Source organism: Myotis lucifugus, unplaced genomic scaffold (genome assembly GCF_000147115.1).
Source record: "Myotis lucifugus unplaced genomic scaffold, Myoluc2.0 scaffold_197, whole genome shotgun sequence".
In the NCBI taxonomy this organism is placed as follows: domain Eukaryota; kingdom Metazoa; phylum Chordata; class Mammalia; order Chiroptera; family Vespertilionidae; genus Myotis; species Myotis lucifugus.
Genome location: NW_005871245.1, coordinates 2,068,839 through 2,092,446, shown reverse-complemented (window position 1 = coordinate 2,092,446; position 23,608 = coordinate 2,068,839). Strand labels below are relative to the sequence as shown.

General features: G+C 55.7%; 1 protein-coding gene across 1 annotated transcript in view; it reads right to left on the bottom strand.

The window, feature by feature from the left end:
* Positions 1 to 349: 349 nt before the first annotated feature.
* The window catches only part of SLC9A1 (solute carrier family 9 member A1), a 50,660-nt gene continuing 27,401 nt past the window's right edge, over positions 350 to 23,608 (bottom strand). Inside the window, exons 2-12 of the mRNA XM_006097292.3 lie at positions 13,096 to 13,556; positions 9,719 to 9,969; positions 8,732 to 8,949; positions 7,580 to 7,782; positions 6,007 to 6,096; positions 5,533 to 5,603; positions 5,240 to 5,413; positions 4,857 to 4,971; positions 4,634 to 4,735; positions 2,781 to 2,853; positions 350 to 2,180 (exon numbers count right to left, since the gene is read on the bottom strand). Coding sequence (XP_006097354.1) covers positions 1,849 to 2,180; positions 2,781 to 2,853; positions 4,634 to 4,735; positions 4,857 to 4,971; positions 5,240 to 5,413; positions 5,533 to 5,603; positions 6,007 to 6,096; positions 7,580 to 7,782; positions 8,732 to 8,949; positions 9,719 to 9,969; positions 13,096 to 13,556 — 2,090 coding nt within the window. The 3' untranslated portion in view covers positions 350 to 1,848. The remainder of the gene's footprint in view (positions 2,181 to 2,780; positions 2,854 to 4,633; positions 4,736 to 4,856; positions 4,972 to 5,239; positions 5,414 to 5,532; positions 5,604 to 6,006; positions 6,097 to 7,579; positions 7,783 to 8,731; positions 8,950 to 9,718; positions 9,970 to 13,095; positions 13,557 to 23,608) is intronic.

The following is a 23,608-nucleotide window of genomic DNA, read 5'->3' as shown; positions in this document are numbered from 1 at the left end:
AACACTCTAAAACAGTGTTCACCTGTTAACCTCAGCTCATTCTTAGGATATCACTTGGGAGAGTCCTCCTCACCACCCCGCCTTTCATTCACAAACACATTGGGTTTCCCTGGTTTATATGAATGTTTGATGAATCTGCTCTCCCCGAGGCTGAAGGCACCGGGGGGCCGGGAGCGCTCTGCTCTGCTCACGGCTGTGTCCCTGAAGCCTGGCATGCAGTCACAACCACAGCAGCAGCTGACGGGGACTAAGTGTTTCTCTGTGCCGGCCGCTGAGCTAAGCCTTTCAGGTCCCCAGGCCACCCTCTGCCCCAAAGTCCCCTGTTCCCAGGAAACAGCCCTCGACTCTATTAAAAACTCATATGGATTTATTAGAATATGAAAAAATTTTGGTTTCTTCTGTACAGGCGGCAGAGCAGCAGCAGCTGTGGTGGCTTTGAACATGGTTGTCACGTCACCCTTGCATGGTGACTCCTGCCCAAAACAGCACTTGCATGGAGGGGGGAGAGATGAGCACCCGCTGCCCAGTCCACTGGGAAGAGGGAGTCTGACTATTGCACGATCCTGGGGGAGTGACCGGGGAGGACAGACACCACTCCCCCTGGGCCTGGCCATGGTAGCAGTGGGGACGGGAGTGTGTGCCTGTGAGCAAAGGCCCCTGGGAGCCTAGGACTCTGCCCCCCACCAGCCCCAGCTGGGTGGGCGATGCTCAGGGGAGTTCTGCTCCCCTGAGGTCTGGGCTCCACAGCCAGCTGGGTGCGGGGAACCTAAGGGAGAGGTTCCTGGGGCCGATGGGAGGGATGAGAGAAAGAACAGGCCAGCAGGACTGAGGGGCAGGCCCAAGAACAAAGGACCAGACGGCCCAGCATCTGTGAGTGGGAGAGGACCATGGTTGGATATGGGGGTTCACTTCTGAAATCAGGGTCTTGGGGCCACAGTTACGGGTCCAGGAGGCAGAGGACCGACTTGGGGAGCGTTGGGCAGACAGGCCCAAATGAGGGGGATTCTCTGGAGGAGGGCCATGCAGGTCAGGAAGGAGGAGGGGAGGCCCCCCAGCTCCCAGCAGCCCCTGCTCTGGTGGGAGAGCCTGTGGTGGGACAGGCATGGCCCAGGGGCTTTGAAAATGTTTTACAAACAGGAATGGCCTCTGTGCAAACAGATCATACATGGAAGTGGGACAAACAAAACAGATAAAAAGGCAGCACTGTCTGGAGCCCCTGATGGCCTCTCTCCTGACACCAGCCGCCGAGCGCTCACTGGTCCCTGCGGGAGCAATCTGGAAAGCTGTTACTCACGGTCCAAGGCGCCCCAGCTCCACACAGAGAAGCTCAGGGGTGCAGCTCTGAGAAAGGGCGTGTCAGGGTCGCTGGCCAGGATGACAAAGCTGGCGGGAGGGTGGGTCAGATATCTGCTCCCCCGCATCTTTCCTCCGTTAATGAAGGGCCTGGCCTAGGCCAAGAGAGGCCTGGTCTCCTTCCCTTCCCAGGTGGGACCCAGGCTGAGCCAGAGGCTCTTTGGTTAGAAACTAAGACTGGTTTGCATGAGGAGGGTGATGGAGGAGGAGGGGGCACCGAGGTCCGGGAAACTCGGAGGCCCTCCTCTGGGGATGGGAGAGAGCCGGACAGGAAGGGGCAGGTCTGCTCACAGCCCAGCAGTTCTGCCGAATGGATGGGGAAGGCAGTTCTGGTGGTGGCGGCGGGGGGTGCTTCCCAGGAGGCAGGGGGAAGCCGTGCTGGGCCCAGCTGCCATGCAGGTCAGGAAGGAGGAGGGGAGGCCCCCCAGCTCCCAGCAGCCCCTGCTCTGGTGGGAGAGTCTTTGGTGGGACAGGCATGGCCCACTGGCCCCAGCGCTACTGCCCCTTGGGGATGAAAGGCTCTCCCTCCCCAGGCTCAGGGTGGGGGCCTGGGTCGCTGAGGCAGCGCTGTATCCTCTGGGAGTTGGGGCTGTCACTGGGCCCAGAGGTGAAGACATCGTCAGTGCCGGGGGAAGAGGGCTCCTTGGTCCGTATCATGATGCCCCCGTCATCCTCCTCCTCATCGGCCACCCTGGGGTCCCGGTTCAGCCCGAGGATCTTGCCCTTCAGCTCCTCATTCACCAGGTCCACAGACTCGGGCGACTGCGGGGAGGCGGGGTCGATGGTGATGACTGGCAAGTCAGCCTTCGGCTCATAGGCCAGCGGGTCTGGGGACCAAGAACAAGGCACAGTTGGCTTCTGCCCCTGAGCCCTGCCCAGCATGCGCCCAACCTCTCCCGTGCCAGCCGCTCCCACAGAGCCCCTGCGAGGGCAGCAATCCTGGTGTCTCGGAATTACTCCTCGTGGGCCTTTATGAACCCTCATCAGATAGTCTATCATCCCCTGTCTGGGACCTCAAAGGCAAGACTGTGTTCCTCTCCTCACACCCGGGGGTCCCATGCATGTTCCCCGTCAGACCAAGAATTAGGGCTCCTTTCCGAGTCACTGACACCCCAGGGACCCAGGCCTAAGAGAAGGTCCGCCCTCGCTTCCTCCACCCGGTGGAGGTCCCAATGGTGCAGACCCCTCCTCCCCCACTGCCAGACACCAGCTCCCGCACAGACCTCACCGTCAGCCCGTGGAGCACCTCTGTCCCTGGGGGAGGAGGGGGGAGGGCAGCAAGGCCATCCCCCGCCTCCACTGATGTAGGAGGAGCTCAAGACTTGGGAGGAGGTCAGTGAAGGAGAAGCCGTCCTCCCCGCTGGCTCTGGGAGGCCCTGAGCGCCCAGCCGCCAGGCCCCTCGCCAGGCACCTGGGCCCTGCCTTACCTGAGCCGATGCGGGCCCGAGACATGGTGGGCGAGTCCAGTTTGTGGGCCGGCACTGTCAGGTAGTTGTTGATCTGACAGAAAGAGCAGACAGGTGTGAGCTCAGGCAACCCCTCTAATGGCCCTGGAGGCTGCTGGCCACAGGCGTGCTTGGGCACCCGCTCCCTCCTGGCAATTCCTCATTAGGCTGTGCCACGCTGGCACTTCAGGGGTTCCTGAGGGCTTGGCCCAGGCTCCCCTCAAGCTATGCCATCTCCTGGGTGGCCCTGAACCTCCTGCGCTGCCCTGCCTTTCCCATGGTGCCACTGTCCCGGTCTAGCTCCAGCCACACCTACCCGCGAGGTACAGATCCATAAAGTCAACTCAGGAGTGGACACCCGGGTCCTGGATGGCCCCCAGGCATCTCAATGCGACATGTTGGAGATGAACTGTTTCTTACCTCCCCTCATAACCTTGTTCCTTTCTTGGCTTCCCCTGTCACAGCCACCACTCCCACCTACCCCAATCAGAAGGCCAGACGTGACCCCTGACTCTTCTTCCTCTTCCTTCAGCCCACCTCAAACTGACGACCAAGTCTTACTAGTTCCCCCTCCTAAATGCCCCTTGACCCCGGCTGGTGTTGCCCAGTGGTTGAACCTTGTCCTATGAACCAAGAGATCCCTGGTTTGATTCCCCATCAGGGCACATGCCCGGGCTGCAACTCGATCCCCAGTAGGGGGCATGCAGGAGGCAGCCGATCGATGTTTCTCTCTCGTTGATGTTTCTGTCCCTCTTCCCCTCTCCCCTCCCCTCTCTCTAAAAGTCAATAAAAACATATTAAAAAATAAATAAATGTCTCTTGAATCTACCCACTCCTTTCCATCTCCCCCTGCCACCATCCTAATCTGGGTTGCCTCCACCCCTCCCCATGTCACTCCCTTACACAGAACCCTTCATGGCTCTCCATGCTTGTAGAATAAAGCCCAAACCGTACTCCATTAACAACCTTCCTTGAAAGCTGAACCCTGTTTCCTTTTTAAAATATTATTTAAAAATTTTTTTTACATTTTTATTGATTTCAGAGAGGAAGGGAGGGGAGAGCTAGAAACATCAATGATGAGAGAGAACCATTGATTGGCTACCTCCTGCACACCCCCTACTAGGGATTGAGCCCGAAACCTGGGCATGTGCCCCTGACTGGAATCGAACCTGGGACCCTTCAGTCCACAGGCCAACACTCTATCCACTGAGCCAAACCAGCTAGGGCTGAACCCCCTGTTTCTAGAATGGGCCACATTCTGTGATTGGGAACTTATGCACATGTTCTTCCTTCTGCCTGGACCTTCCTTTGCCCACACTCCCCCCATCATGGCTCTGATTCCTAAGCTTACCCCACGCCCTCCCTCAAGGCCCCTTGCACTTCCTGTCCTACATGGGCCTCTGATGAGAAGTTTCGTAAGGGAGGGACTGGGCTGACTCACTCGGATTCACAGAGGCTTAGCACTTAAAGGCCACTCAACAAATGTTTCCTAAATGAATGAATGAATGAATGAATGAATGAGATGTGCCTTGCTTTGTGATTTGGGGCACCTGTCTTTTCCCTGGGCCTTAGTTTTCTCACAAGAAAAAGAGGAGTCAAAGCACAGATGCCTGAGGATATGACGAGGGGCCTGGACTCTTCACTGCTCCTGGCGGGGAGGAAGGCTTTCTGGAACCTGCCCTGGGCTCAGCTTTCAGCTTTTGAAACAGGTGGAGAAGGCAAAGAAACAACACCCCCAGATCAGAGTGTTCTATCTGCAAAAGGGCTTAGTGACGAGGATGCAGGAAGAGGAAGAGCCCAGAGAAAGGAAGGAGCCACTCCAGTCCTGGACGCACCCTCTGTTCCAATTGCCGGGCCTTCTGTCTCCGGAGCAGCATCTGGTTCCAGGCCTCCTCGTAGGGGTCTGCCACCAGTGTGTGTCTGTTGTAAGACCGCAGCTGCGGAAGGAACAGCCGTCAGGCAGGGCAGGCCCCGGACATGTGTGGGGCAGGGCTGGAGCCACCGGGGGGGCAGAGGGGCTCCTGTCCTGAAGGGGGGTGGGCGGGAGCAGCCCCTCACCCGCTGCCTGGTCTTCTGCAAGTTGTTCCTCAGGATTTTGCGAATCTCCTCCTCCTTGTCCTTGGAGAGTGCTGGCAGGATGCGCTCAGCAGGCAGGTTCTTGGGGTGGATGTTCCTGGGACAACACGACACAGGTTAGGTCCCCAAGAAAATTCCTGTGACCCTGGAGCCTTCCGGGCTGGGCCAGAAGAAAGCCACTCAGGGGAAGGCCTGGGGGGGTGGGCAGAGCCTCGGGTCCTCAGTGTGACCCTGCAGCTCTCACCAGCCCTGGCAGGATGAGAGGGGCCTTGCTCACCGCCCCAGCCCCAGCGTGGCCTGCTCCAGGTTGGTGTGGAGGGGTTAGTGCGGGTGCAGAACCGGCCAGGTTGGCCACTAGCACTCACTGCATGGAGACGGTGGAGACGGCAGAGGGGATCTTGCCTATGCCACCACTTTCCACCAGCTCAATAGCCTGCTTCATCTCCATCTTGTGGTAGAAAGCGATGAGCTGGGGCTCCTTGGAGCGCTCGCCGGCTATCAGGCACTTCTTCACATACTTCTTGTTAAACCGGTTGAGCCTGGGGGGAGAAGGGAAAAGGTGGATGGAGCCAGCTCCTCGGGGTGGGGTGACACCCAGGCCCTGGGAGACCCTTACCTGCCCCTCCCCACCCCCATACCCACCAGGCCTGCCACCTACTTGTCCTTCCAGTGGTGGTGGCCGTAGTGGCCACAGATGTCCTCGATGCCTGTCAGAAGGTGGTCCAGGAACTGAAACGGGCCCAGGGCCAGGTCAAGCCTCACTACTGGGCTCTTTCCCTACCAAGACTTCTGAGGAGGCCCCCCCACCTTCAAAACTAGTGCTTCTCTGCTCAGATTAGCCCTGTAGTTCCAGAAGCAGCCAGGAGGTGGTGCCCATACCGCACTCATCCTGAACCCCAGTGGCACCTCAAACCCTTTGCCACTGAGCCATGGCTGAACTCCCTTCTCTGAACCCCCCTGGGCCTGAGGCTCCCTCCTCAGGCTCCCAGCCGCTCATACTACACCTCCCTTTGACCTGTGACCTCAAGAGGCTTAAGGACCACCTGGTCCTGGGATAAGGGCCAAGGCATGGACTCAAGGACTAGCTACTCCCCAAACTTTCTCCTGCAACCGAGGGCCCAGCTCCCAGTACCTGCGTGTGGATCTCCTCGTTGATGGAGCGCTTCGTTTCTTGCTTTTTCTTCACAGCCAGAAGGTCTACCAGGGGCCGAATGGTCATACCCTAGGGGGCAGGTGGGTGTCAGGCCTCCGTGCAGCCTCCCAGCTCCCTGGGGTCCCCTGAGGCTGGCATGCCCTCTGCTCCAAGGCCCCCAAGGTCTCAACCTCCATGTGAGCATTTCTATAAAGGCAGGTCCCCAAGGCCTGCTCTTCCTGAAGACAGCCAGAGGTCTGAGAGCCCACCCAGCCACGTGACTCACACTGGTCATCTAGCCCAGACCAGGGGTCGAGGGCCTGGGGATAAGTGTGGGCTCCACCACAGGCGTGTTCTGCAACCCCAAGAAGGCTAATGGGAGGACCACCTGGGCTCGGCCTCCCTGGCAGGACTGTGGCTGAGGGGCACCAAGCAGTGGCAGCAGCAGCTAAGTGAACTGCACGCTGCCTGTGCCAGAGCCGGTTGTTTTACTAGGATTAGCTCCTTAACACCTACAGCAACCATGAGAGGGAGGTTCTTTCACTCTCCCCATTTCACAGATGAGGAAGCTGAAGTTCAGGGGTTAAGTAACTTTCAAAGGTCTCACAGAAGTAGTAGAGCTGGATTCAAACCACCTCAATGCTGCCTTCATTGAAAATGGACTTGATAAGCCATTAGCATATACAACTGCAAAGGCAAGGTGATAAAATATTTTTGAGATGTAAGCAGGGCAAGAGGACAAAAGAGGCAGCCCCGTCTCCTCTTAAATCAGGAAATAAGTGCCACCCCAAGGCTTCCTCTACATTTTCTCCTCCTGGGCAGGCAATGATGCTTGCCAGGATTCATGTCCCAGAAAGACGGAGGGGGTGGCAGGGTCTCGGAGGCCCAGACAGTATTTTCTCACTTGCCCACGGTCACAGGTCAGGTAAGGTGGATTCACACCATCCCAGGCTGGGCTTGCTTGGGGACTAGAAGCAGGGTCGGGGAGGGCTCTCAGCTAAGTCTGGGTCATTCAAATGACAGAAATCACCGCCCAGCAAGCGGGAAGGATTCTTCAGGATCGCCTAGTCCAGTCCCCTCACTTCAACGATGGGGAACTGAGAGCCAGAAATGGGAGGAGGGTCTTTCCCAGGGTCACGCAGACAGCAGCAGAGCTTGGGCGGACTCCAGACCTCCTGCTGCCTGGCTCAGCAACCTTTCCAATTTCCTGTGTTCCCATTTTACAGTTGCAGAAACTGAGACCCTAAGATATTAAGTCACTTTCCTAAAGCCCTATAATGGGCATCATGGGCTTGCTAACTGTACCTACTTCTCTCCCACTGGGTTCCTAAGTTAGGCAGCATTCTCACTCCTTTATACTCCGATTGGTCACTTCACAATGACTCATCACAATTACCCCTTAACCACTGAGGAAACTGAAGCCCAGAAAGGAGGAGTGGCTTGCCCAAGGTTGTGAAGCAAGTTATTGGTGGAGCTGGGACTAGAACCCGTGGCCCCCTCTTGGGTCACATGCTTCCTCTTTCCACTGGCAGAGTCGGGTCCCTGGGCGGGGCTGCTCCACCCTGTCCAGCACCTGCACAAACACGGTGAAGAAGATGACGGTGATGATGGCAGTGAGGAACAGGTCGCACATGGGGAAGTGCTTCTTGTCCAGGAGGTAGCCCAGGGAGAAGGCGATGGCCCCTCGCAGGCCCCCGTAGGCGATGATGAACTGGTCCTTGGGCGTCAGCTTCACGATGCGGAACTTGTTGATGAACCAGGTCAGGCCCAGCACACCTGCCGGGGGGAGGAAGAAGAGGGGTCAGCCGTCTCCAGCCCCTCCTGGCTTCCTCTGTCTGCAGGAAGCCTCCACTGGTAAGCCCCACCCAGTCCACTCATTTCCTGGGCCCCTCAGCCCAGGGCGCTCTGACTCTCTCAATCCAAGAGCTGGGTGGATTTTTAAAGGGCCCCCCAACTGGATGTACTGTAGAGACATCAAAGAGGCCTCCAGTGGCCAAAGGTTGGGAGGAGGATGGGAAAGAGATGAAACAGGGTGAAACCTATTAAATAAATATGATTGGTATATGGGGTCTACTTTTCTCTGGTTTGAGATTTTCCATAATAAAAAATTACACAATGCAGAGGTCTGGGTCCAACCTCAACCCTCAGAGTCTGTGGAGGATGAAGCAGTGGACTAAGGGTTTTAAACAGTGCACCAGGGAACCGTGACGCCCCATCAGGCTCAGGACCACGGGCCTAACTGCGGAGAGGAGTCTGAGATGCAGGGTGAGGAAGCAGCAGTCGCCGAGGGAGGTGTGTCTGGAAAGTCTAAGCACCCGAGGACCCGAGGCCCGGCCCGTGTGCAGCCCCAGTGGCAGCGCAGGTTTGCAGGAGCTGCACGCAGCTTTGCAGGTGCTGAAGTCATCTGCGCCATGGGACAGCACACGGATCCTTCCTCAGATCCAACAGGCCCAGAACCGCAGGATCCCTGAGGCCCCTCCACTCCGACACACCCTGACTGTCTCCCCAGAGATCAGACTTGTTCCCCAAGGGCCCAGCACAGCCTCAGCATTGCAGAGAGGAGGACTGGGGAAGCCCTGCCGTCCAGCTGTGCTGGGAACAGCCAGGCACCAACCCTGGCCCCTACACACGCACACACACAAGCACGCACGCACGCAATCTCTCACACACACACACACACACACACACACACACACCTCCCCTGGCACCGGCCCGGGGACCTCACCCAGCACTCGGGCGATGAGGCAGAAGAGCAGGGTGCTGATGACGAAGGTCCAGTTCCAGTGGTGGGAGCCGGCCACGGTGGAGACGCCGAGGAAGATGAAGATGAGGGTCTCACTGACACTGCTCCACATCTTCAGAAAATACTTGATGGTTGTGTGGGACTTGTGGGAGATGTTGGCCTCCACGTAGGGGCGCATCACCACTCCCGAGGCAATGAGTCTGGGGGTGGGGAAGAGCAGGGTTCAGGGTTCGGAGCCGAGCTGCACCCTCCCAGAGCCCCTCTGCTCCCCGAGCTGACAGCGGTCTGTTGACTGAGCTCCTCTTATGGGCTTTCCACACCTGCTCTCTCAATCCTCCTAACCCTGCATATTCTTGTACTTTGTAAGATGAGGGAAACTAAGTCGCCTGCCCACTGTCACACGGCGGGCGAGTGACAGAGCTAAGACACAAACTAAGGTCTGACCAACTCCAAAGCCTGTGCCTTGTCCCCGATGCCACGCTGCCTCTCTGCCTGCCTAACAGGCATCAGTGACACCTGTCCGTGGTTGGGGTGTATTCCCACACCCGGGCCCCACTGGCCCAGCTTTCTCCCTCTCACCCCGAATCCACAGTCCAGCTCTACCTCTGCACTTCCAAAGTCCTCCCCTACTGGGAACACCTCGGCATCTCCCTGTCTCTGACTTCAAGACCCAGCTGAGGCCTCAGGACCTCCAGGACTCCTCCCTTCAATTGCAGCCTTGAGCCTCCTGACTGGGGCTGCTGAGGGGAACAGCTACAACCAAGGGGCTTCCTTTGAGACAAATAAGGGAAAAAAGTAGCAAGGCTGGACTTCCCAGAACTTTAAAGTCAGTGCTTCCAGGGGTGGTCCCAGGGCCTGGAGCTCCATCTCCTCCCTGGAGTTGGAGGCTGAGCCCTGGGGAACTCCCCTGTGACCCTACGAGCCCAGGGAATCCAAGTGGGGGGCCTCCCCGTGCCACGCCAGACTCACGCCATGATGCCCGACAGGTGGAAGAGCTCAGCGGACAGGTAGGCCATGTAGCTGTAGAGGAAGACGAAGAGCGGCTCGATGACACGGATGTGGGCAGTGAATCGGGAGGTGAAGGCCGCGATGACCCCGTAGACCACGCCCACGAAGACCCCGCCCAGGGACACCACGAAGAAGCTCAGGAAGCCGAGGACGATGTCCACGATGCCCACGCGGTCATAGTTGGCAAACTCCTCAAAGAGGTGATACAGGACCTGCAGAAGGTAAGAGGCTGGTCGGCAGGGGGGCGGGGTCCTGTCCCAGGGCTCCCTGGGGTCGGACCAATGTGACCCCATCCCCTCCATGACGGTGGCCACAAGAAGAGGCCACGTGGTAACAGAGAAACCCTCGTGCCAACAGGTGCTCAGAGGACCTTGCTTGAGTCCTGCTGTGCCCAGCTGGTTATGAGGGGGGCTCTGAGGCCCACCTCTGGGCTGGGCTTGGGCTCTGCTGCTCCCTAGAGGGGTCACGAGGCAGACTGTTCAGTCTCCCGGTGCTCGTTTTCCTCTCCACAAAGTGGGGTAACAGGACCAACCTCACAGGGCTGCGGTGAGGGCTAAGCTAGTTAATAAAGGCAGAATGCCCAGATCCGCGCCAGTGACGGGTGAGCTGCGCCTGGCACTGCTCGGTGGGCCTCTCACTGTGATTTGGGCAGGGCAGGACCCTCCTTCAGCATACAGGACTTCTTAACCTCTGACACTTTCTGAACATACATATGGCCGGGCAGTACCCTGCCTGGACTCTCGGCTGGGCCGTACCCTGCCTGGACTCTCTGCCGGGGGTGGGGTGAGGGGAGGGGAGTGGGCGGATAGAAATCTCTACTCAACAAGCTCCGCAGGTGGTGGTGATGAACAGCCATGTTCAGATGCTGTGAATGAGAGGTTCTCTAAGGCAGCCCCACCTCCTGGACTGGGAAATGAACAGTCGCTGTAACACTTTGGTCAGATGTCCAAGTGGCACTTCACACTGTGGAACCCTTTGCTGGTGGTCACCCTGCTTGGCCCACAACAGCCCTCCGAGGCAGGTGGGCCACGGGTGCCTGCCCCCTCGCTAACGGGGGCTCAGAGTGGCCCGAGCCCGGGGGCAGCAGAACCGGGCCCAGAACTAGTTCCCTAGCAGGTTCAGCTTTGAGGTTCTGGCCTCTCTCAGGTGCTGGCTCCCTGACCTGTTCCTAGACAGGTGCCAGGAGACCAGCTAGGAAGTTTCCAGACAAGGGGGCTGCGAGGATCCCTGAGAGGGGACCCTCCAAAGCTCCTAGTACCTGGGCAGCACCTGGAGGCAGGGAGGGGGTGGGGACTTGCTCTGAGACCGAGCAGCTCAGAGGCAGCCTTCAGGTTTACTGTCTGGGATCGAGGCACTCACGTCACACCCAGAGCTCCAGAAAGGGCCCAAGCCGGGAGTCAGGGCAGGTCAGCAGCAGACGGCAGGTACGTTCTCAGCCCCGGGCTACCTAACCTCCCTCCCAGCCTGGAGCTATTCATGGTCCTCAGGGTATACTGCCGGGGCCAATGGGGTGGGTGGAGAGGACAAGGTCCTCCTTTCCGGCCTGGCATCACTGCCACTGGGACTAGGGAGGCGGTGGAGCATAGTGGTAAGCACCTGGGCTCTGGACTCAGACTATAGATTTGAACCTCGGCCACATCCCTTATCAGAGAATGTGACCTTGGATGAGTTAGGTGACCTCTCAGTGCCTAAGTTTCCTCACTAATAAAATGGGCAGAGCCCAGCCGGCGTGGCTCAGTGGCTGAGCATTGACCTATGAACTAGGAGGTGAAGGTTCGATTCCCAGTCAGGACACACGCCCAGGTTGCGGGCTTGATCCCCAGTGTGGGGCACGCATGAGGCAGCCAATCAATGATTTTCTCTCATCGTTGATGTTGCTCTCTCTTGCTCCCTCTCTGAAAAAAAAAATTTTTTTTTAATATATTTTTTTAATGGGCATAACAACAGTGCCCACCTCATGTTTCTGTGCAGATCAGATGAGGCAATGCATATTCAGACAGGAAGTGCTCAGTGAACACCAGCGGTTACTACCAGCACTGCCACCACTGTGGTGAGGCGTGGCATGGGCCCGAGGTGGCCAGACTGAGGTGTCTACCTGACACAACCACGCCCCACTTGCTCCCTGGTAGTGCCAACCCAACACCCAGACCCAATGGGAGGACTTCATGTTTGGCACCCAGTGGTTTCAGACATTCGTGAGTGGGACTCCTGTAAGAACCCTGCAATCCCTGTTGCAGATGGAGAAACAGGCTCATGTGGTGACTCCGGGCGAGAGGGGTTGTTAAAAGAGGCCAGGACACGGCCTGCCTGCTCACGCCAGGCTGCTGCTCTGCCAGCCTCACGAGGAGCCGAGGAGGGGGCGGGGAAGGAGAGGAAGCCAAGGCTGTCAGCGGCCAACCACCACTGTCTGCCTCTTGTTTGAGGTGCAGCTTCCTGAGGGGCTGGAGGTGGAGGAGAGGGGGTGCATGTGCAAGCATGCAGGGGTGCACACGTGCCCTTGTGTTTTCCTGTGTGCGCAGCTACTGAGGGGTCCATCTGGCAGGGGGGATGTTTTCACAACACGATGTGAGTTGCACATACACGTATCTGTTTCCTGAGGAAACTGGCTGGGAGGAAGGTACGTGCAAGCATACAGAGCTGCTGTGTGCAGACCCTGCGTCGGGGCTGTCCGTTCTCACTAGACCCTGGGAGGGAAGCACTAACTCCTCTGCCACACTGCAGATGTCCAGGTGATGCCCAGAGAGGTACAGTCACTTGCTTAACGTCACACAGTGAGCAAGTGGCCAACCCATTTTACTTAATCACTTTTGGGGGTTCTGGGAGCAAGGTCCCTTTCCACAACGGCTGCCCTAGAACTCTGCACATATGAAACTCTTAACTTAAGGCATAATTATCGACACAAAAGCCGAAACACCCCTCCCAGACTGGTCTATAAAGGTTAAACTGGGCTAGAAAGAGGATGAGCAATTTAATCAAGATCATATCACAATCCAAGTCAGGGATGGCGCACACGACCTGGTAAGGCCAAGAGCTCAGGCCCTGGAGTCAGACGGACTTGGCTTCTAACCTTGGTTCTCTCATATGCTAGCAAGTTATTGAACTTCTTTGGGCCTGATTCCTCCTCTGTAAAGTGAGACTATTAAGCACCTCCTAAGGGTGCCATGAGGGTTAAGTAAAATCACCCATGTCTCATGCTCAGCATGATGCCTGGCCCGCAGTAAGCAGGAATGGACATTTGCTGTTTTATTGCGATTATTAGCAGGTGGATGTGGGTCACTCTGGACTTGGATTGGGGTCTGTGCCCTGTGTGTACATGGGTGTGTTCCCCAACCCCTCACCACAGTGACGGCGTCATTGAGCAGGGACTCCCCAAAGACGAGGATATGTAGCAGCTCGTTGATGTGAATTTCCTCAAAGACAGCCAGCACGGCCACGGGGTCCACGGCCGAGATGATGCTGCCGAAGAGCAGGTTCTCCAGGAGGCCGATGTTGTTGATCTGCTCGCCACCCACCAGGCACACGGCATACATGAGGCCGCCCAGGAAGAAGGCGTTCCACAGCGTGCCCACCACGGCGAAGATCAGGATGGTGCCCAGGTTCTCTGTGAACTGCCGCAGCGGCAGGAAGTAGCCTGCGTCCAGGATGATGGGTGGCAGCAGGAAGAGGAAGAAGACGTCCGACTGTAGGATGGGGGGTGTCTCACCCACACCCTTGATCAGGCCCCCTACCAGCAGCCCCACCACGATCAGCAGGCAGCTCTCCGGGACGATGCTCGAGATTGTGGGAATCACATGGAAACCTGAGGAGGGCGAGAGAACGGGAGGCTGTGGCCTGTGGGGAGCCGGAACAGAAGGTTGGGGACAGGGCTGTGGAGGAGGAAGGAAGCTGGCCAGAGGGGTACAGGCTTGATCTCAGGGGCCGCTTTGTTAACTCTCTAATCTCAACTTCCTCGCTGTAAAACGGAGGTGATAACAGCACAGGGTTCACAGGGTTGCTGTATAAGCCAAGTGACCATGTTTTTAAAGTGCTTTTTTCAAAGGATATACAGATGCTGTCTCTGTCACTGTCATAAAATAGCAGAAAGCCGTGGCTCTGTATGCCTCCAGAAGGCAGAAATTATACATCCATCACTGAAGCTCCAAGTACAAAGGCATTACCTAGGCCTGAACCCAAGCCATCCATCATCCGGGCACAAGTTCAGGGAGGCAGGCTCAAGACCAGGCATAACAATCTGACAATTCTGTCTGAGGGAAGACAGTGAGTTCCCCATCATGAAGGCTTTAAGCTGAAGGCAGACCACAGGTTGGTGGAGAAGTGACACAGGAGATAGAGGGAAGCACAGAAGAATCAAAGCGCATCAGCGCAGGATGGAGCTTGAGGATCGTGCCCTGCAGAATGCATGCAGCGACCTCCAATCCCAGACATGCATGCTTTCCTGCCGAGCCCAGATCGCTGCTTAAGAAGCCAACAGCAATCCATCCGTTTTGCATGTGAGACAAAACCTACTTGCTACCCTGTTCCGAGTCCAACCCCACCTACTTTAAAGAGGGGACAACTGAGGCTCAAAAAGGGGAAAGGGCTTGCCCAAGGTCACAACAGCAAATGAGTAGCAGAATCAGGACAAACTCCAGGGACAGACTCCCCAGCTCCCATTAAACTCTGCAGTTCTGTAAGTCAACCCGTCCCATTTTCTCTCCCTATCAAGGCCTGAACATGCCCCTCAGCCTGAGACACACCAACGATCTCCCCCAGCCAGGTCCTGGTCAGCCAGCAGCAGCGGGCCACTCTGCAGTGGTCCACCCAGGGCTCTAAACCCAGAGCTGGGAGGTAGCAAATGTCCCCTTCTGAGACAGCTTCTCTCAATGCCAGGTTTGGCCCCAAGTTTACTCTGGGTTTTTGGTTTGTTTTTGGGTGGGGAGGTGAAAGAAGGCCTAGATATTTAGCTGCATGTTGGGTACCATAACCCCAGGGTCAGCTTGGTTAAGATGGTTTGGCACTTTGCTCAAGGTAAAAAGTCTTGCTTTCCTCCCTGTAAGCTCTGAGCAGACAGATTCCATATCTATTTATACTTATACTAAAGGCCGGTGCACGAAAATTCATGCACTGTGGGGGGGGGGGGTCCCTCAGCCCGGCCTGCCCCCTCTCACAGTCTGGGAGCCCTCAGGGGATGTCCTACTGATGGCTTAGGCCTGCTCCCGTGGGGAGGAGCCTAAGCCACAGTCTGGCCTCCCTCTATGGGAGGCAACCAGCCAATCAGGGGAAGGCGATGCCCCCATCACGCCTCTGCTGCCGCCACTGCCAGCTGCCACAGCTGCCTGAGCCTCAGCCCTCACAGCCACTGAGGCTTGCCTGAGCCTCGGCCCAGCCCTCGTTGCCTGAGTATCAAGCCCTCCCAGTGGCAACTGCCATCCGTGGCCTGCCTGAGCCTCAGGCCTTCCCAGTGGCAACCGTCATCTGCAGCCTGCCTGAGTCTGGGGCAGCTGCTGTGGTTTTGTCTGCAAGGACGTCTGGAAGGACGTCCGGAAGATGTCCGCTCTAATTAGCATATTACCCTTTTATTAGTATAGATTCCCAGGGCTTGGGACACAGTAGACGCTCAACAAGTATCTACTGACTTGAAAATGCACAAGAGCCCTAACCGGTTTGGCTCAGTGGATAGAGCGTCGGCCTGCGGACTCAAGGGTCCCAGGTTCGATTCCAGTCAAGGGCATGTACCTTGGTTGCAGGCACATCCCCAGTAGGGGGTGTGCAGGAGGCAGCTGATTGATGTTTCTCTCTCATCAATGTTTCTAACTATCATAAAATATATTAAGAAGAAAAAAAAACATCTTGCCTTACAAAAAACAAAAGAAAAATGTCTTAAAAAAATTGCACGAGGCTGGGCCATTACTCATGTGATTCCCAATAGCCTACCTGACCAGGTCTCTGTCTCATTACCCCTGAGGTCCTTGGGAAGGAGGAGAAACATCCCTCCCATGTCCAAAGCCCCTCCTACTCTCAGGTACTGATCTGGAAAGTGTCAGAATAGCTACAGGTCAAGACTCACATTCCAAATACTCTCTAGGCCCAGAACCTGTCACAGTGCAAAGCACCCAGGAAACATTCAAAACATGTTGGGGGAAAAGAACACATCTCCATCCTAGGCCAGGAGAGGACCCCAAAGCCATCATGTCCTGACTTCAAAACAGACCTGACCAAAAGTCACCTCTTTTGCTAAAAAGTTCCCCAGTCTTTGCAGTGTCCACCAGTAAACCCCCAGTGTTCAGCTGGTTGGTACTGGGAAGGGTGAGGTCATATTGACTCCAAGTCTCTTGCTATACAGGTTAAAGTCCAAACACTCAGCACTGCCTCCATCGTTTGGTCTTGCTCATGTCCCATGCTCCCTACTGTAAATTATTACGGTTCAGCCTTGCCAAATTCTTTGTAATTCCCTCAAATAAGCCATGTCCTCTTTTTCCTGCAGATTCCAGCTTGTCTCTTCAGAACAGTTCCTGTACCTCTACCCCCACAATGTGCGGCTGACACTATAAGCTTCTGCCTGCCTCCTCCAGGAAGCATTCCCTGACCACTCCTGTCCATCCTTCTCTGATGTCTCTCATCTTCAATCCACAGTTGTCACTCAGCTTCCTCTCTCTCCCTGGCACCCAGCAAGGACAGACAACCCATGCAAAAGAGGTGGAAACAGGACAATGGCACCACACTCCCAGAGAAGATGGGATGGCATGGAGGCTTAGGGGAGCTGAGCTCCTCCTGCAGGCAGGAGCCAGGAGTCCAGCTCTAGCTCTAGCCAGCAGACCTTGTCAGCACCCACCCCCACCTGCCCTAGAACTGAGCACCAATGGCTGCCTTAGGAGAAGGCAGACTTTAAAGAGACAGCACAGGGCAGGTGGCTGATAGCTTCCACTTCTACCTAGCAGGTCAGATCTTTAAAAGGCCCACAAAACTTTCCTGGCTCTAAGAAGTGCCAGACAGTGCACTGGAGACCCAGAGAGGGGCCACAGCCCCTGGGGGGGGGGGTGGGCATGTGAAACAAGCCAAGAGCAGTAACATGACGAATGTTCCTTACTCCTAAAGGTGCACCACAGCCAGGTTCTGTGCTGGGAGCCTGGCACACAGCATGGCTTTCATGCTCACAGCAGCCCTGAGGGATAGGCATTGTCTCCATTTTGCAGAAGAGAAAGCTGGGGCTCAGCAAGAGTCGGCGGCTTCCCCGGAGTCTAAGGGAAGAGTTCTACTCTAGCTTCAAGCAGCTCAAACTTGTAGCAGAGAGAGCTCATTGATCCTCACTCAAGTGCGTGTGCGCTCTCTGAGCGAGGCCGGAGCTGTGCACCCTATAGGGACACCCAGGTGGCGCAGGGTCAGAACCTTTGTGAGGAGCTCGTGGGGATCACCATGCTTTTCTCAACCTCGGGACCTTGGCGCCACCAGGCCTCCCCGACAGGTGAAGAGACAGAGGCATTCCTACGAGAGAAAACCTGGAGCTCAGGAGGCAGGACATGCCCGGGCCACCCAGGACTAGGGCTCGGGCCTCCTGACTCAGACATAGTGCACCTCCTTCCAAGTAAGGCAGCTCCCAGAGTTCCTGGGGCTGGAGCCAGGTGCTCCCCCAGGTCTTCCTGTGTTGGGCCTGCCCCTTAGGAGGCCCTGCTCCTCAGGAGGAACTCTGGGACCTGACAGGCAAGGGAAGGGGAGGGCCAAACCCAGGCTGAGGAGAAAGGTCTGGGATCCATGCATGGCTCCTTGCCCACGGGAAAGCATTAAAATTTCCCAGGGGCAAGGCGGTGGATTCTGTCATTAGGTACCAAGCTCAGCTTTGACTGGTCCTCTCTCCAGGCCCTGACTCCACCAGTTGTCCCTATCCTGCAGGCCTGAAGTGTCTCCTCAGAGTGCAGGAAACTTGCTGACACCAGGTGAGATAGCACACACTTGTGGCCGTGGTGATGTCACCAGCATGGAATCAAATCTGAGCTGTGAGAGCTGGAACAGACTGTGGAAAACATACGAATCCTCTATTACGTGGGTAGGGAAACCGAGACTCAAAAAGGTGTTAATGGTCATGTGAACGATTGCACCATGAGAGCCCATGAAGCTCCAAGCCCAGTGATCTCTCACACCACTTGGCTTTTCTGCAGAGGTGCCCGGTGCTGCCAGAGCAAGGACCCGAGGCATGGAATTCAGCATTTCCGAGCCACAGGCAAACCTGCTGACACAGTTCGGCACTGGTCTCCTTTTAGGTGGAGAGACTGGGTGAGGGAAGAGATGTTTCTTTCCTTTCTTTTTTTTTTGGGGGGGGGGCGGGGCAGGGAGGTGTTTTTTATTCTGTCCAGTACAGGTGACATAGGGCAACTGGGGATACTGAGGGAACACACACACTCACACACACTCTCGCTCTTTCTTACACACATTCACCCATAGCTCTCTCTCTTAACGACACACAGTCTCACACAGCCTCACCATGTCTTTTTCACACACCCACACTCACTCTGACACACTCTTACATGCACATGCACTCACCCCCACTCTTGCTCTCTTATACACATACTCTCCCTCTATTACACACAGTCTCACAACCTCTCACACACTCACCCACACTCACTCTTACACACACACACACACTGAACAGACACTTGACCAAACCTCCCTCTGTAGCTTCTCTGCTCTTCACCATGAGAACGTTTTGTTTATTTCTCCCCAGACTGTCCCCCTCTGCTGAGGCTGGTGCAGAAGCAGGCAGGCAAGGCAGCTCCGTGTCACCCCTGGCTGCCAGGGTGACCGGACACCCCTGGTCCCCCTCCCTGTATCTCTCCCCAGGCCTGGGCAGTCAGCGGGGAGTGCTGGGAAGAGGGGCCTCCTCGGCCCACCAGTGCTGGGTCACCAGGGACTGAGGGGCACACAAGGGGCTCTGCCGCCCTAGTTCCCGGCCTGATGACTCTGGGGCTGCAACTCGGCCAGGTCCCAAAGGATTTCTAGTTGCACAACAATTCCATTTCTTTCACTCCCTCTTCAACTGCCCCAGCAACCAGTCTCAGCTACAGTAATGGAAGGTAATGCCTCCCAGAGAAAGCCTGGCACTCTACAGTTCGCAGCGTGAGCTCTGACATTCTTTAACTCATCTGCACCTCACCACAGCTCTGCGAGGTCACAATTGCCATCCCTTACTTTTTTAAAAAATATTTTTAAAATTGATTTTTAGAAAGAGCAAGGGAGAGAAGAAAACATCAATGTGAAAGCAAAACATCGATGGGCTGCCTCCTGCTCACCCCCTACCGGAGATCGAGCCCACACGTGGGCATGCGCTCAGACCAGGAATCGAACTGCCAACCTTTCTGTGCGCATGACTCCGAACCAACTGAGCCACACCGGCCAGAGCTGCCCCTACATTTTCTAGATGAAGAGACTAAGGCACAGAAAGGTTAAACAACTTGCTTAAAATCATGTAGCTGGTAACTGATTCAAACCCAGGAAGAGTCTGTGTTCTTAGCCACCCACCACATTTTCCTGGTTTTACTCTAATTTTGTTTCTAAGAGGAACATGGACGCCCAAGACTACAGAGGCCCAAAGTGGTTCCCAGAGGGCCAGATGGGGTATTTATTTCCATGAGCTCTTCTCCAGGGAAGTCTCACTACTCTTCCCTTCTACTCTGGTGGCCTAGCAAAAACCCCCAGGAAATCCTATTTTTTAAGCCTTCCTCCTCCAGGAAGCCCCCCAAGTTAACCAAGCCAGAAGGGATCCGTCTTCTCTACTAAACTTCTAAGGCAGGAGGTGGGAATGATCGGACTGCTCAGCCCCTGCCTGCCTGATCTGCACTCAGCTCTGGTCTCCACTGGGACTGCAGTGTTCTTTGGGGTAGCAGGGGCTCTGATTCTTCTCAATGTTGATTCCTCCCCCCATCAACATCAGCCATGACGACCAGAGAGAAAGAGAAGCCAGACTCAGCTGCTGCTTCAGCAGGTTCACACCAGACCAACAGAGACGAAGACACGCGGCAGTCGTCCTGCCCTGGGTTCCACGCAGGGTGCAGCCTGACGAGCTGGGTGACCGTGGGCAAGTGACACTATTTCTCCTCACCCCACCTCACCCCACCTGAGCAGCACCTCTTGGCATCCACCCTGTCCTCTGCTCTCCTCCCCAATCACCTAAGCTCTCCATAAACATCTGTGGAATGAATTTCACTCCAGCGGATTCTCCCCACCCCCACAGGAAAGGCAACTGGATTGAGAGTCCCCGTGCAGGGAGGTGGAGAATGACTCACACAGGAGAGGAGGCCAGGGCCAGGGACTCAGACTATCCGTAAACAGTCCCTATGTGTTGACAAGATACAGAGCCCAGCAGGCAACAACAGGTCTGGCGAGGGAGAGGTATCCAGGCAGCCAGCAGGAGTTGCAGCTAAGTGGGGTGGGGCAAGACCTCAGGCTCCAACGACTCTTCTCCTGTCTTGTTTTGGGTCCCTGGCAGTTGCTGAAGGGATCCACACTGGTTGATTTTGATTTTTTCAAAATGGAAATATGCTGCTTTGGTGGTTTTATTTTACTTTTTTATTTATTGATTAAAAATTTTTTTTATTAGAAAGGAGAACCTTTTCCACTTATTTATGCATTTACTAGAGGCCCGGTGCATGAAAATTCATGCACTGGAGGGGGGGGGTCCCTCAGCCCGGCCTGCCCCCTCTCACAGTCCGGGAACCCTCAGGGGTGGGAGGTGACCCAGCGATCAGGGGAAGGCGATGCCCCATCACACCTCTACTGCTGCCACTGCCGGCAGCGCAAGCCTCGGCCGGCCTGGTTACCTGAGCCTTGGGCGGCCCTGGGTGGCTGGGCAGCTGCCATCCGAGGCTTGCCTGCACTTGGGCCAGCCCTGAGGGGCTGGGGGGCCGAGGGACTCTGGAGGCAGGTGCGAGGAGCGGCTGGGCCTGCCTGGGGGCAGGCCTGGTCTTGCCGCACGCCTGCCACCCCAGCAGGGCTGAGGGGACTGGGCGCTGCCATCTTTGAGGGCATGGCAGTCAATTAGCATATTCCCTCCTTATTGGCTGTGGGCACCGCCATCTTTAGCGATGGCGTGAGGGTCAATTAGCATATTCCCTCTTTATTAGATAGGATTATTTGAGTCTCATATGTGCCCTGATCAGGGATCAAACCTGCAACTTTGGTGTATCGGAACGACACTCTAACCAACTGAGCTACCCAACCAGGGATGCTTTGATGATTTTAAATGGAACCGATGGTCACTGACAACTCTTTTCCAACAGTATTAAGTCGAAGGAGAAAACCTCCCAGTGATTCTCCCTTCCCTGCACCCACTGAACAAGCTCTTCTCCTCAACCCCCAAATCTACAGTGTTAATAGAGTGGGATACAAAATTCCAAAATTTTCTACTCTATAGCTTTAAAAGTTTGTATAAATGGTACATTCTACCTACTGTGCTATAACTTCTATAAGGCAGAGCACTTTACTGCAGCATCTCATTTTATTTTCTCAACAATCCTATTATCCCCAACTTAAGTAAAGAGAACGTCAGAGGGATGCCCACTTATTGCTCCAAGGAGCCGGGGCTACAGAGCAGTATTTCAGACCCAGGATGACCCACCCTGCATCCCCCCAGCCCCCGTGGAGCGACCTCACTGCCATAATTGAACAGTCAGTCCCTCCACATGGCATTCCGGTGAAGGCAGGTTTCTTACACTGAGATCTTCCAGCCAGGCCCTAGCTGGTTTGGCTCAGTGGATAGAACTTTGGCCTATGGATTGAAGGGTCCCAGGTTCGATTCCAGTCAGAGGTGCATGCCCGGGTTGCAGGCTCGATCCCCAGTAGGGGGCGTGCAGGAGGCAGCCAGTGATTCCTCTCATCATTGATGTTTCTAGCTCTCTCTCCCTCTCCTTTCCTCTCTGAAATCAATAAAAATATATTTAAAAAAAAAAAAGAGCCCAGGCAGGCCTTGCCTCTGTGGCTGGCAATGAAACCAGAGGGCCTCAGCTTGCACTCTCTCTGCACTTTCACCTGAGCCTGTGGTACCACTGGCAGCAGAAAAACCTAAATCACATCCCTCTAAAGAAGGCCCTTCTTGGCTCCACAGATTTGACCATGCAGAGTGGAGAGGGTGGAAGCACAGAATGCCTGAGCTGGAGAAGAACCTGGGATTACTCTGGTTTCAAGCCTCCATATCCTTCCTTTCCTGGGGCCCAGGTGTGGGGCTCCCCAGCTCAGGCTCTCCCTACCCCTGCCCAGCCCCTCCCTGGCCCTGTCCGTGACTCCTTGCAGACAGTAGCAGGAGCTCCAAGCCCCAGTCTGCCACACGCCTGGGGTAGGGGAAGAAATAAGAGGCTTGATAAGAAAGGTTCCGTTTCAGAAACTTTAGAGCCATGGGAAAGCTGGATTTTACTTTTCTCTCCTTTTGGTGGGGGTAGGGCAGAATCTGCAAAATGCAAATTCTGTAAAATTGAGTATATCAAGTACCTGTTGTTTTTAGTGTCCCTTCCAGGTGAAAGTCACTTAGTTTAGCAGCCTAACAGTGAATTAAATCCATTATATAGAGAGGTTGCAATAGGAAAGCAACACAAAGAGAAATTCTACCATTTCCAGGACAACAGCTCTGCAGAAAGCGAGTCAGGTGTCCCATTTTCAGCTGCTACAGAGGAGGAAGGGAGCTGCAAAGGGAGAGCCAACCTCAGGCAGGGCTGCTGGGCGGGAAGAGAGAACAGCTGCCCAGGGAGGTATGGGGCCCCTGTACTGCTCAATCAGCTATGGAGTCTATTAGGTGCTTCAGTGTCTGGGTGGTGATGAAGAAGGAGTGTCCCGCACCTCTCATCGATAAGAGAAAATGACTCTCAGACAACAGAACTTGGAGTAGGCCCAAGAAAGCAGAGAGCTTCCTGGAGAGGTGGGCATGGGTGACCTTAGGCCGGTGTGTCTGGGTGCGGCATGGGGTGGACCTGCAGCGTGGCAAGGGCACAGGAGCAGAACTCGCATTTCCCCACCTCCCAGCCTGTGCTTCCTACAATGGTCTCTATCTCCCCAGCATCGCTCAGCTGCTCAGCCCCAAACCCTGGAATCATCCTGACTTCTTTCTCTCATTCCCCACGTCCAATCCAGTGGCAAACCTGCTGGCTCCACTCCCTCCCTCTACCTCTACTGGCCGCCCTGCCTTTCCTTGAGCACAAATGCAATCCTACCCTAAGACCTTTGCAGTTGCTGTTCCCTCTGCCTGAAACTCTGCACTACAAGGGTGGACGGCAGATTCTCCTCATTCCTTTCAGGTTCTTGCTCAAACGCCACCTCCTCAGGGAAGTCTTCTCTAGGCCTCTCTACTGGCTTCCCCTGCGGTATCCTTCTTAGAGCACTTACCACTTCCTGACAGGCAGCATGTGCTCACTGATGGTTCCCCTTCCTCAGAACACAAGCTCCGAGAGGGCAGACCATCACGACCACTGTGAACCCCAGCACCCAGAATTGTGCCTGGCACACAGGAGGCTCACAACCAGTATCTCTGCTCAATGGATGATCATCTCCTGCCTCAAGGACCTCACAAGGCTGTTGTGAGGATCACGTGAGATGAGAGCATGGAGCAGACCCTGACCTTGTCGGGTGGGCTAAGGGAGAGCCATGCCAGCTCCTCCAGCAGCTTTCTCCAATTACCCCCAGGGCAGGAACTGGTCACACAGCCCGGCAGAGCCTTGGGCACATGGCCCTCCACTGAGTCTGCTCACACCGTGTGCTTGGTTGGCTGCCTTCCCTGCCACACCACTCCTTAGGGGCAGGGACCCAGCTTTATCCATCTCGACTCTCTAGTACTTAGCACAGAGCATGGCACATGGCGAGGATCAAGACTTGTTCTCCGAGCCTGCTTGACTCAAGGGC